At 41.0% G+C, this 12700-nt stretch overlaps 1 protein-coding gene across 1 annotated transcript in view; it reads right to left on the bottom strand.

Annotated features, from left to right (window-relative positions):
• Nucleotides 1-12700, bottom strand: part of LOC310677064 (uncharacterized protein) — a 546359-nt gene that overhangs the window by 12398 nt on the left and 521261 nt on the right. Inside the window, exon 6 of the mRNA XM_083439368.1 lies at nucleotides 9147-9223. Coding sequence (XP_083295494.1) covers nucleotides 9220-9223 — 4 coding nt within the window. The 3' untranslated portion in view covers nucleotides 9147-9219. The remainder of the gene's footprint in view (nucleotides 1-9146; nucleotides 9224-12700) is intronic.

Genomic DNA, 12700 nt, shown 5'->3' on the forward strand with positions numbered 1-12700 from the left:
TTTTCCATGTATGACACAAGGTTCTATACTTGGACCAGTATATGCAGGTGGAGTTCCTTCATGTTAGGAAAGTCTTAGACATGTGTATGTGGGTGTGGCAGAGGTTGAACCCTCTCAAAACCAGGACATGTGTCTTCCTGGCTATGCTCCTATGCAAGTCTCATGACCCATGCAAGATCATGGAACCAAAGAGGTGTGTTTTTTCCGGCGCTGTGCTCTTGCATGAGAGCACAACCCCCCCAAAACATGCATTTTGGGATGCCATGCAAGATTACGGGCCTGAAAAAAGCACTTTTAGGGGGCACGATCACAGTGCAAAATCATGCGAGATCATGGCGCCCAAAATGGCTGCCGTGCTCTTGCACAGGATTTCCCAGTTCTGCTGGGACACTTGCATGGATATGCATCAAGTATCATGTATTAATACTGGCTTTAAGCAGACTAGATGCTATGCTTTATCTTCAAACTGGCCTTTTTTGTGAATATTTAAATTCAATTCAGGCATGCATCTAACAATTGGCTTCCACTCAAATCAAACATGCTAATTTATCTGTGTACCAGGGTAACTCTTAGAAAGTTTATCTTCTTTCAGTACAGTACAATAGTGACTGGAGGAGCCAAACCAGCTGAACAGCTCTCTGTATGTTTCAAGGCCATGTACTGTCAATCCTATGCATATGTGATACTAGTGCTTCTAGTGCAGCTGCTTCTCATTTTTTAAATAAGCATTGACAGACAAATTGGTTTCACAAAGTCAAACCAATATTGGCAGTAAGTCCCTGGTCATATTTTCACCACAGGAAAGTCCTCTCCTTTTCAGTAAAAGAACGAACTGGAGATCTGGATTCAGATTCAAAACCCAGTTCTCTAATTGGTCATCCATGCTATAATGTCTAAACCAGGTGGTGTGCTCCAGATATTGCTGGACTACAACTCCCATCGTCCCTGATCATTACCCATGCAGTCTGAGGCTGTTGGGAGTTGTAATTTAACACCTGGAGGTCTTGGCTGCCACAGTCTATACAAAAGTTAGAAACATATATGGCACCTGAAAGCACTCACTTGCTTTATAGCTCTAGAAAGTTTCTGAATGTTTTTAAGAAGCTTATACAACTTTGCTTCTATTCCCATCAGACGCTGAACAGACACCAGGAATGAAATTTGAAATAAATCCTTTCCTGCTTCAGCATTTTGGACAACCAACACGAACGCGTTTGTTTGCTCAAAAGCTGGACATGAGATCAGAAAGCCTTCTGATGGTTTGGTCCAAGCAAATTACCAGATGTGGAGGATGGTCCTTCCATCTGCTCTGAAACTGAATTTGAAGTGATGGGCTAAATAGTGCAATTTATAGCCAATACTATAACTGTCTTACCAGTGGGATTTTCTGGTTGAATCTGACTGGCTGGCAGTAACCAAAATTGGCAATATTTTCCTATGAATAACAACACTGCTTTGTGTACCTTCTGTCTTCAAATGAACGATCTTTCAAAACAAGAGAAAGAAACACTTAACTCTAAAGGTTGTGTTGGCAGATGTCCTGTTTTTTACTTAGTCACTTTAAGGCAGACAACCCAAGCTTCAAAGTGTTCTGCTGGCGCAGACCCCAGAGGACCAGAGGCTTCATTTGTACCCCTCCTACTCATTTGCTATTCAGTCATAACCCCATTTGGTGGATGAAAGCAGATGGCATTCTAAAACTGTACATCTAATTTAAGGTTGTCAAGTTAGCATTTTTTAAAAAGATTTGCACAAAGCTGATCAGATAGAATAAAAGCACTTAAGATAACAGAAGGAAGAATCCGGGAGAGACTATTGGGAGTTAAGAACAGAAGAAAGGCAAGGGAGCATGAGAGTCTGCAGAGACCCAGATTTTAAAAAAAATCTAGCAGAGAAACAGTAGAGATCTGAAGTAACTGAAATGCTGATTATAAAGAAAAGATACATTAAACTCTTTTCTCAAACCAGTTAATCTAGAGTGCTTGCATCTGAGCTGATTGAGTTCCAGTAAGTCAACAGGGTCAAGTCAGTTTAAGCCAAAGCATCTATGTTTCAGTGGTAAGTGGATCACTATCTAGGAATACAGAAGTCCAGGTAATACACAGAGATAAAGTATGAGCGGAAATTAAGTATAAGACTGTGAATCAAAAAAATGAACTTTACAACAGGTTTTTTGTTTTTTTAAAAAAATCCCAATAGGTCTCTGTCACTTCAAATGATAACATAGGGTTCAGGTCAGGTTACTACACTACAGTGGTACCTCGGGTTAAGTACTTAATTTGTTCCGGAGGTCCGTACTTAACCTGAAACTGTTCTTAACCTGAAGCACCACTTTAGCTAATGGGGCCTGCTGCTGCCGCTGTGCCACCGGAGCACAATTTCTGTTCTCATGCTGAAGCAAAGTTCTTAACCTGAAGCACTATTTCTGGGTTAGAGTCTGTAACCTGAAGAATATGTAACCTGAAACGTATGTAACCCGAGGTACCACTGTATTTGACATCTCATCATTCAGCGATTTCAACAACAGATGAATTAATTTCCCTTGGCTTGATCCAGAATGAGCTAGGCAAATGCTATTTTTTAAATACTAAAGGGAAAATAGCTCCCATTCTGACCCTCATTGTGATCACAATGATATGACTTGAATGACACCCTTACGTGTTACAAAGTCTGTAGCCTTTTTCAGGTAACCAGTAGCAAACACTTGAAGGAATTTGGAGAGCATGACAACTATTCTCACCTGCTAGATGCCGATGCAAGCACTGGCTGGGGCCCTTGGCTGATGAGAGACTGGCACACACTGCTCTCTCCAAGGGGACCAGAATCTGATCAATTCCAATTCCAATTCCAACTCCCATTAGGAAATCCTATGTATATTCATACACCAATATGTGCATAAGAACCCCTTCAGATGCCATTAATATCTAACTACAGTGGTACCTCGGGTTAAGTACTTAATTCATTCCAGAGGTCCGTTCTTAACCTGAAACTGTTCTTAACCTGAAGCACCACTTTAGCTAATGGAGCCTCCCGCTGCTGCCGCCGCACCACCGGAGCACGATTTCTGTTCTCATCCTGAAGCAAAGTTCTTAACCCAAGGTACTATTTCTGGGTTAGCGGAATCTGTAAAATGAAGCATATGTAACCTGAAGCATATGTAACCCGAGGTACCACTGTACTCAGGTAACAATGCAGATGACCATTTAAGTGTTGAGAGGGTAGAAATATATGTTGGAAATGTAAAGAGAATGAAGGTACCTTTTTGCATATGTGGTGGTCTTGTAGAAGGGCAAAAGACTTCTGGGAAATGATTTACAATGAGTTAAATGTTTATTAAAAACCAGAAGCCTTCTTGCTTGGAATAGTGGGAGAGAGTTACCGAAGAACTTAGAGAGACTGTTTATGTATACTACCAAGGCCGCCAGAAAGCTATTTGCCCAAAAATGAAAAGAAGAAGGCACACCGATGAAGGAAGAATGGATAATCAGCATAATAGACTATGCCAAAATGGCAAAGCTTACCATGAGGATCAGGCAACAAGACAAGAAGAAATTCTTACAAGAGTGGATAAAATTTATAGAATATATTAAAGAATACTGTAAATATATTAAAATGTTAGCAGGCTTGTTGTAACATTTATGATGTGTTAAATATGGACAATGTACTTGTAATTAAGATTTGAAAATTACAAAGATAATGATATGCAAGATGAAGAATGATTGAATTTGGAAGCCAGGGCGAGGGGGAGTCAAACAAGATGAGTTGAATGTAAAAGTGTTGTTGTTTTTTTTAAAAAAAGGGAAAATAAAAATATATTTTTTAAAAGTGTTGAGAGGGTGGAAATGTATTCTAGTAGTGAACAACTGAAAACAATTTCTGTTTAACTCTAAATGCTCATGTATTGATTTTGCTGAAGCAATGGGACAATACTTCACATCAGGATTAAACTTTATAAACCACCACCAAAACAGGTTAATATTGTGTGAAACATCAAATAATATATTCCTTCGTGCTTTTACAGCCATACAAGTAAATATTTGTATATCTCTGCATGGTTTTGCAGAAATGTAATATGACATTAAAATTACAAAATCTCCTGTTAATTTACCCCATTCCTCCATTTCTAGGCTTGTATAGTATTTCCATGTTGTGTTGTGTGAGAAAAATTTCCAGTGCTATATATCAAGGGCACGTACTTTTCCCCCCATACAATTTGCACATCACAAATACAAACAACACTTCATAGGATTGCTTCAGAATAAGCCATTTCTCTCTTCAATGTATATGTAACTTTGATGGGATTTATTCATCAAAGTTTCAATGAAGCCAGTTTCATATTCATGGGGTACAGGACACACATTGCTTTTCAAGAGGTATCTGAGAATTTTATCTAGCACTATAGGTATTACCTTCAACTTAAAACAAATGTATTCTAAATGTAGGCATGTGGGGTTATTTAATCCAATATCTTCTCAAGAGATATAATCTCATTTGACTAACGGGCTTTATAAAGTTAAGAATAAATGTGTTTAGACTTAGTTATCAGACTTCTTCAGTGTTTTTTATCAAAAGTGATTCAAATTCTAGATTGGCAAAGGAATTACAGGGTACCCTTGGGCAATTCATTGTTTTCACTGTCACTTGTGTTAGGGGAGATTTCACATATTTCTTCCTCTTTTCCCTAAACACTTCAACTCTTTCATTCAATCATCTGCTTCCTCCACACCTTCAGGTCTCAGGTTCCTAGTTCTCCATCCAAACCACTGACTAGTCTATCACCATTTTTGGAGAGTTGCCTTTGTCCCCCCAGATCCCCCAGTCATGGTTTAGACCCTTTTCATGCTTACACTATGCAATGTCCTGCCAAAATGCTAGGCAGACACTCTGGTGTCTTGTTTTTGGTGCCTACTAAACACTTTTTTAGGCAAACAGGTAATTTCGACATGCATTTTAACATGGTATTTTATTTTGTATATTTTTAAGTGGCTGATTTTACTCATATTTTGAAGAGAAACTCAACCTCTTTTTAACATCCGGTTTTATCAGTATTTCAGTGCATATTTCATGTTTTATGCAAACCATAAAGGTTTTGATGATTTATTTATTTCATAATATGTATCCATGGTTTGATTGTAAACAAACCAACCAACCAACCTCAGTTTACAAAAAGATAAAACAACAAAATCAAGACAATTTTGCAGCCATACTGTAAAACATACAAAAGTTAAAATACTAAAACAGAGATCATGATCTCAACTTTCTAACATCTGCTTAAACACCATATGAATCCTGTTAAATAAACAACAAAAAAGAACCGGTAGCTTTTGAAAATGTAAAGATAAACAAGAATGCAAAACAAGAAAAAACTTGACCTTTTTAGGGGGGCATTCAGCTAATGTTGTTGAGGAAAAACACCCACACAAGCAATAACACAAAGTTTCAACAAACTCAGAAGCTACTCACCATTTCTTCTCCTGGTCCTGTAACTGTAAATGATTGAGCAACAAGTTACTCACATACTCTTCAACCATTGCTCTTTGTTATTTTTTAAAAAAACTGCTCAAACTGGCAACCATTCCTTTCTCTTGGCTAGTTACAAAGAAAGTGCTTTGTCTCCTAACCACACACAGATGGAATTAAAGCCTTAATAATGGGCCTGCCTTGTTAGGCAAGCCTGATCAATCACATGGTGTTTTTGCTTAGAAACACCTGAGAGGGACTTCTTTGCCATAGTTATACTTTCAGATTAGGATTGGCTGAGGACTGCAGAAACCTGATTGGCAGAAATGTTTGCAGAGTTTCTCTGAGTTGAAACAGAAGTATAAAATGTGTGTAGGACAAGAAAGAGTGTGTGGCTTTGAGATTTTGGATGAAAAGTTTCTCAAAATTGCTTGACATGGCTAGGCCCCAATAGCACTATGGATTAGCCTCCACCTGTTTGAGCAAATTATAGACTGAGTTTTGAGCTACTTCTCTCATCCTGAGGGAAGGACAACATGTGTCTTTTGAAAGTCATAATGAAAGCTCATAATGTAGCTAGCTAATTCAGTAACTTCACCGTAGTTAATTCTTCAGGTTCAGGCCTGAGATCAGCCTGCTTTAGAATTAGCCAGGCTAGGACTGGATTGTGGGACTGATTGCTGAGGTTAGTGATCACTGACTAATTCAGTGCAATATGCTGTTGTTGCTCTTAGTTAATATCCTTAAATATACACTCCAAACTGAAGCGGCCATTCCACACAGTGTACTTATATTATTGGATTATGTGGAAATAGAGTGGGCCCTCATCTTGATGAACACTAAAAATTTAAATCAAGAGCTCTTTTAATAATTAACTTGAGTGCTCATGCATCAGGAGCAATGAAAAAGTAGGAGAGGGGTTAGCAAAATTCAGTGGTAACTGCTTCTAGTCCATTAAGAAAGGAGCCAAATCAGTCCTCCATAATGCTTAATCTTGTTAAACTGCAGCAGCTAATGGAAGGCTTTTTATTAAAAGCCATATGTCTGTGGAATCTTAAGTGTAGGAGAAGATATGACAACAACACTCACATGGTGACATTTTCCTTAATATTCTCTAGGAGTCGAGAAAACCTTTCTTCTGACATTTCTTTGATAATGAACATTGGAGTTCTGAGTAGATGTATATTGATTCTTATCGTGGATGTTAAAAAGCGCAGCTTGGTCACATACATGCTTACACAGATGTAAGCCTCGTGTGATCAACAACCCTTAAAACAGTGTTCATAGGATTGCAAACTCTTTCTTTCTTGTAGACACTTAAATCATTACTACAGTGTAGCAGTATGTTGCCCAATAGCAAAAGGAACTAAAACGAAACAAGTCTCATTTGTAGCACCTGAAGCAATGAGGCAATGGAACACAGATGCTATGTCTTTGAGGTATCGTACTGCAGCTCACAATCTTATGCTACCATTTACACTGCCAAGTTAATAAAAACACAGTCTTTGGATATCTCCAGCCAACAGGGGCAGTGCCAGGTTTGAGAGGGCACTGAGGCCAGAAGTATTGCCAGGAGGACACACAAAAAGCGGAGGTTGAGGAGGGTCATTTGGGGGAGTGAAATTTTCATTTTCATTTGAGAAATGTTAGTAAGTATGGATACCTCACTGCTGCCACACCTGCTGCAAAAAGTGGAAGGGCTGTAGCTCAGTAGTAGAGCATCTGCTTTTCATGCAAAAAAAAACCCCAGGTTCAATTCTCAACATCTCTAGGTAAGGCTAACTCTCTTTGAAATCCTGGAAGGTGCAGGCAGCCATTGTAGATAATACTGAGCTAGATAGATCCATCAATGGTCTAACTCTAGAAGGCAGCTTCCTAAAATCCCACTTAGCTCCTTCAAAAGACTGGGTAATCTTGCACTGCAGGTCTGCCAATGAGCAGATGAAGCTGTCACCAAAACAACAGCTGAGAAGTAAGGGTGACATAGTCATTTAAAAATAATAAAAAAATTCTTATCCGCACTGATGATAGTCAATGTTTGGATGGGGGGGTTACCCATTTCCGCAGTCACACAATCAATCAATCAATCAATCAGTAGCTGAACTGGGATCCACACAGATCCCCCCCATGCTGCTGTGGGAAATGCTCCCTAGAGCACACACTTCCCACAGCAGCATGGGGGGGGGGGTTGCGCACCCACCAACAAGACTGGAACATAAGTCTTAGTTTAATTTGTTGAATCATTTTATAAAGGTCAATGCGGGTGTTCATGGCTGAATATTTCTGGGTAGGGGCAAAATTTAAGCCTAAGTCCAGCACTTCTACCTCCCTAGGAGAGAGTGCTTGGCTTGACAAATTTACCACAGTTACCTGTTCTTCCCTTTGCCCCCGCGCCTGGGAAAATTTTGGCATGTTCTTTGTTGTTTAGGTTCAGATACGGATTTGAACGAACCTCTACTAGATATGCTACTTGCACTATCCCCTAAATTAGTCAGGCTTGTTGCCCTCTGGGTGTTCCTAGTTCTTTTGCTGTTGAAGGATCTATTGCGATTTTCATTTTTGGGCCAGACATATATTCTATTATTTGCATAATCGTCTCTATCCCTAATGAACTTTTTCCTTTTGTAAATTTTTAACTCCCTATTAAACTCAGTCATAGACTCCCTCAAGGTTCTTTATCACTTTATCATATGTTGCTTTATCGCTCCCTTTCTTTAGGTCTTTTTGGATTTTATCTATCTCAGAGTCTATTCCATCAACTTCAGATTTTGATTTTGCAATGATTAACAGCATTAGGTCAATCGCACACCTGTTCAATATGCCCATCCATTTTGTTATAAAATCCTCATCTCCTTTATAAAGGCTTGGCTGTTTAATAACCCTTAAACCCCTAGGAATCATGTTCGACCTTATGCATTCTGATAGGATTGAGGCATGCGAATATGCCCTAATTCTTTTCTGATTCAAATCATATAAATCCTCTATGTGGTTAACCATATCACTTCCTCCTTTCTCCTCTGAAGGACAACGGAAGTGTGGCACTCAAAACGGAAGTGCACCCCCAAACAGAGTACGTTCAGATACCTAAAAAAATATGCAACCCAGAACACTCATTTTCACGTATGAAGTGTTCGTAATCCAAAAAGTTCGTTAACTAGGCTGCTCGTAACCCAAGGTACCACTGTATGCCCTGGCTTGGCATGGGCAAAGACCTGCCCCCAGCTCATGAGGAGAGTATTTCAGAGAAGAAACTTGGTGAATTTATCCTATAATATTATGAAGGGTACTTGCAAGTGCTATTTATTATTATTATTCCTTAAATACAGAGTAACAAAATCCTTTTATCTGGCATATGAATTAGATGGGCATTGCTAGTAGCCTTCATTATTTCAATCTATGCTAAACGTTTTCTCATTTTTCTCTGCCAACAACAGTTGTAAGAAGTACAGTAAAGGGAAGTGCACTCCTATCTTTCTCATCTATCTCAGATTTTGGTAGAAAATTTGTTTTGTTTCCCCTGCCAATAATAAAAATGTTGAGGTGGTATTTTTCCCCCTTTCCTATTGTCCAAACACACGCAAAATGACACATTTCAGTGACTCTAATTCAGATGGCTTGTGAAGCATAGCAATCTCTTGTGCCACATAAAGGATTTGCATAAAAATGAAAACAGGTTGGAAAAATACCTTCAGTCCTGTTAGCATGTTGGTTATGTTCCTGCAGGGAAATCACTCAGTACACTTGGCTGATTCTTTTGTTTTACCTGGATATGAAAGAAGTATGAGTGGTTCAGGTGTGAGTGGCTTTTAAAAAAACGAAAACAAAAAAACCAGGAAGAGAATCCAGAGTATGGGATAAGCAGACCTTTACACAGGGGAAACTTACAGAGAGCCCATTAATGCTGGATGGATATAATCTTCCCTTCAAACCACACTTTGATTTCCTTTTGCAGTTAAAGCGAAGCACCTTGTAAGAATTTTCCTTTTTTATGATTTGTATGGAGCAGGGAGATGACTGCTTGAATGTTTTGCTTATTGATCAGGCACAGAAAGACATCCTGCATGTATGTTTAATATTGTTTGAACTTGGGAGTATATAATATTTGTGAGGAGCTTAATCTTTTCAGCTTCTATGAATGAACAGAATATGAATTCTGCTATGAAATTGCCTTGCCAGTACTTGGTGGTAGAAAGAGGACATGTGGAGGGGAAAGTGATAGCCTTTGAAGAACACACAACTTTTGAAGTAGAGATAAAATGACCTAGCGAGGGAGGAAAAGGTTGAAACAAAAAAGAACGAGTGGGTGTTATAATGGGAAGAGAGCCATCTCAGTGGAGACTTTATCTGGAACACAGCTAATCTGATTAAACAAAGTGAATTTTAGGAAGGCAAGATGTAATATTGGAAGAAGAAACTCTTTGTGTCTTTAGGTATCTAGTTTACTCCACAGTTTTTGCTCCCCTTTGAGCAAAATGTGCTTGTTTCACAGCAGGCCTCTATGCCATACCACAGATAGGTCTACTTGGTTTCAGAAGGAGCTCGGGTACCATGTTGTGGGTCAACAAACATTCAAAGTTTTCTGAAGCATGTGGAACTTCTTGTGAGATTCTTTGGATGACAGTTTTTGGCAGAAATCCTAGGTGGGGAGTCCAGGGCCATACAATATATTGGATCTTCATCTCTGGGGCAACTTCTGTGACCCTGCCTATACCAACATCATAGGCCCAATATCATTAGTTCTAAACCAGTGTGTGCCATGGGATGAAGTTTCAGGGCATGCAGAAAAGAAAAAGCATGGATTTGCATAGCCTTCTCAGCTGTTTCCTCAAACCTGGAGCTGACACAAACCCCTCTTATTTCCTTCCCATTGTTCCCAATGATAGAGAAATAGGAAAAATAGTTGAAAACCAAAAAAGGGACATAGGAGCCCAGCAGGACAATGGGTAAGACAATTTGAGCACTTTCTGATTTTCTGTTATTTTGTTCCTACACGTGAGAGCACTTGGCAGCACACATTTAAAAGGGTGGTTAAACAAGTTCCCTGGAGACTTCTTGGGAAATGTTAATCTAATATGAGGTAAATTAGATACCTAAAGACATAAGTTTTTTCTTCAGACATAATGTTAATTCAAACCTAAAATGTCACAAAAGGCTGTCCTACTTGATAATGGTCTATATCCTGGTGACTAAGGTAGATGACGATAGTTAAATCCACAGTAATCCTGTCTGTGATTCTATTTATTTCTTCCTTCTTTCAGAGAGAAATTTGATTCACTGCACATTTAAAGGCAAACACACTGAATTCACGCTTCCAAAATATTAAGTGAACTTGAATACAGTCATTCTTCAAAATTTGCAAATTTCTGAATTTTACAATGCCAAGTAATGTGTACAAAAATGAATAGACTAGGCTAAAGTGTACATATAAATGCTTATATTATTGGAAGCAGACAAAAATGCATTTCATTAATGAAAATACCTTAGCAAAAAAATGTGTAAATCAGGCAAAATTGCATAATAAAGATGTATCTTAGAAGGAATTTGCAATGGTTACGTGGGAGCCGGTTGAAGTTAAATCCTTCGAAGACAGAGGTCCTCTGGCTGGGACGGGATGATATGGGATTGAGGGGGCAACTCCCATCTCTAGCGGGGGTGCAATTAGTGCCAGCACCGTCCGTTAAGAGTTTGGGTGTAATCTTCGACACCTCCCTCTCCATGGAGGCGCAGATTGCAGCTATAACAAAGGCGGCATTTTTTCAACTCCGCCAAGCTAAGCAGTTGGCTCCTTACCTCTCTCGCCCTGACCTAGCCACTGTGATCCATGCGACGGTCACCTCCAGACTGGATTATTGTAACTCGCTCTACGTGGGGCTGCCCTTGAGACTGACCCAGAAACTCCAGAGGGTGCAGAATGCCGCAGCGAGACTCCTTACAGGGTCTTCACTGCGAGATCACATTCATCCGGTGCTATACCAGCTGCACTGGCTCCCGGTGGAGTACAGGATCAGGTTTAAGGTGCTGGTTTTAACCTTTAAAGCCCTATACGGCCTAGGACCCTCGTACCTACGGGACCGCCTCTCCTGGTATGCCCCACAGAGAAACCTACTGTCAGGGGTTCAAGAGCAGAGGCACAGGAAAGGGAGGAAATAGAGAGCGAGGGGGAGGAGTCCGAAGGAAATGTTAGCGATGACAGAGGTCCGAGGTCTCCGAGTCTTTCCAGCGAATCGGAAGATTCACAGAAAGGGGCCCCCATGGTCAGGGCAAGGGGGGTGCCGAGGGGGACACCCCAGGAAGAAGGGGCCAGAGGGGACTCAGAGAGCAGCAGTTGGAAATCAGGACCAGCGTCCACACCAGAGTGCAGTAGGGGGGAGGAGTCCCAGGCATCGGGATCAGGAGGCGCACTGCCAGCGGGAGGACATGAGGCAGGATTGGCCACGCCTCCATCGGGGAGCGAGGAAACGGTCAAGAGGAAGGTTGAAGGCTGCGCGCGCGCGCCAAGTTCAAATGTGCAGGAGGGCGGCACAGTTGGCAGCCCGGATAGGGAGCCAGGTCCCAAAGCCCGCCGGAAAGAGCGGGAGGAGTCAGGGGGGTCAACGTCAGCGTCAGAAGAATCCAGGAAGGAAGGGACCCCGGGGGGTAACAGGACCCAGAGGAGAAAGGAGAGACGGAAGAGGTGGAGTAAGGCTAGAGTCTTAAACTGGTGTACAGGGGGCGGAGATTCAGATGGAGTTTCGCCGATCTAACCCTAGACGTAGAGCTGGGGCGCTGCGGCTGGAAAATGGAAACTGTACTTCAATAAAGACTTTTGTACATTACTGCCAGCTAGCGTTGGTCCTCTGTGAGCTGGGACCTGGAGCCAGCTCTGACACCTACGCTCGTCAAATAAAAACATCCTGAAGGTCCCAGGCCTCAGAGAGGTTAGGCTGGCCTCAACTAGAGCCAGGGCTTTCTCGGCTGCGGCTCCAATCTGGTGGAACGCTCTGTCACAAGAGACTAGGGCCCTGCGGGACCTGACATCTTTCCGCAGAGCCTGCAAGACAGAGTTGTTCCACCAGGCCTTTGGTCAGGTCCCAGCCTGACTCCCTCCTCTGGCAACCTGCACAGAATTTTGCTCAACGGTTGCCATTAATTTGACTTTAATTAATTTTTATAATGGAATGTTTTTAGAATGTTTGATTATTTGATTGTTTGATTATTTAATTGTTGTTAGCCGCCCTGAGCCCGGCTTCGGCTGGGGAGG

Source organism: Podarcis tiliguerta (assembly GCF_965153285.1).
Source record: "Podarcis tiliguerta genome assembly, chromosome: 4".
In the NCBI taxonomy this organism is placed as follows: domain Eukaryota; kingdom Metazoa; phylum Chordata; class Lepidosauria; order Squamata; family Lacertidae; genus Podarcis; species Podarcis tiliguerta.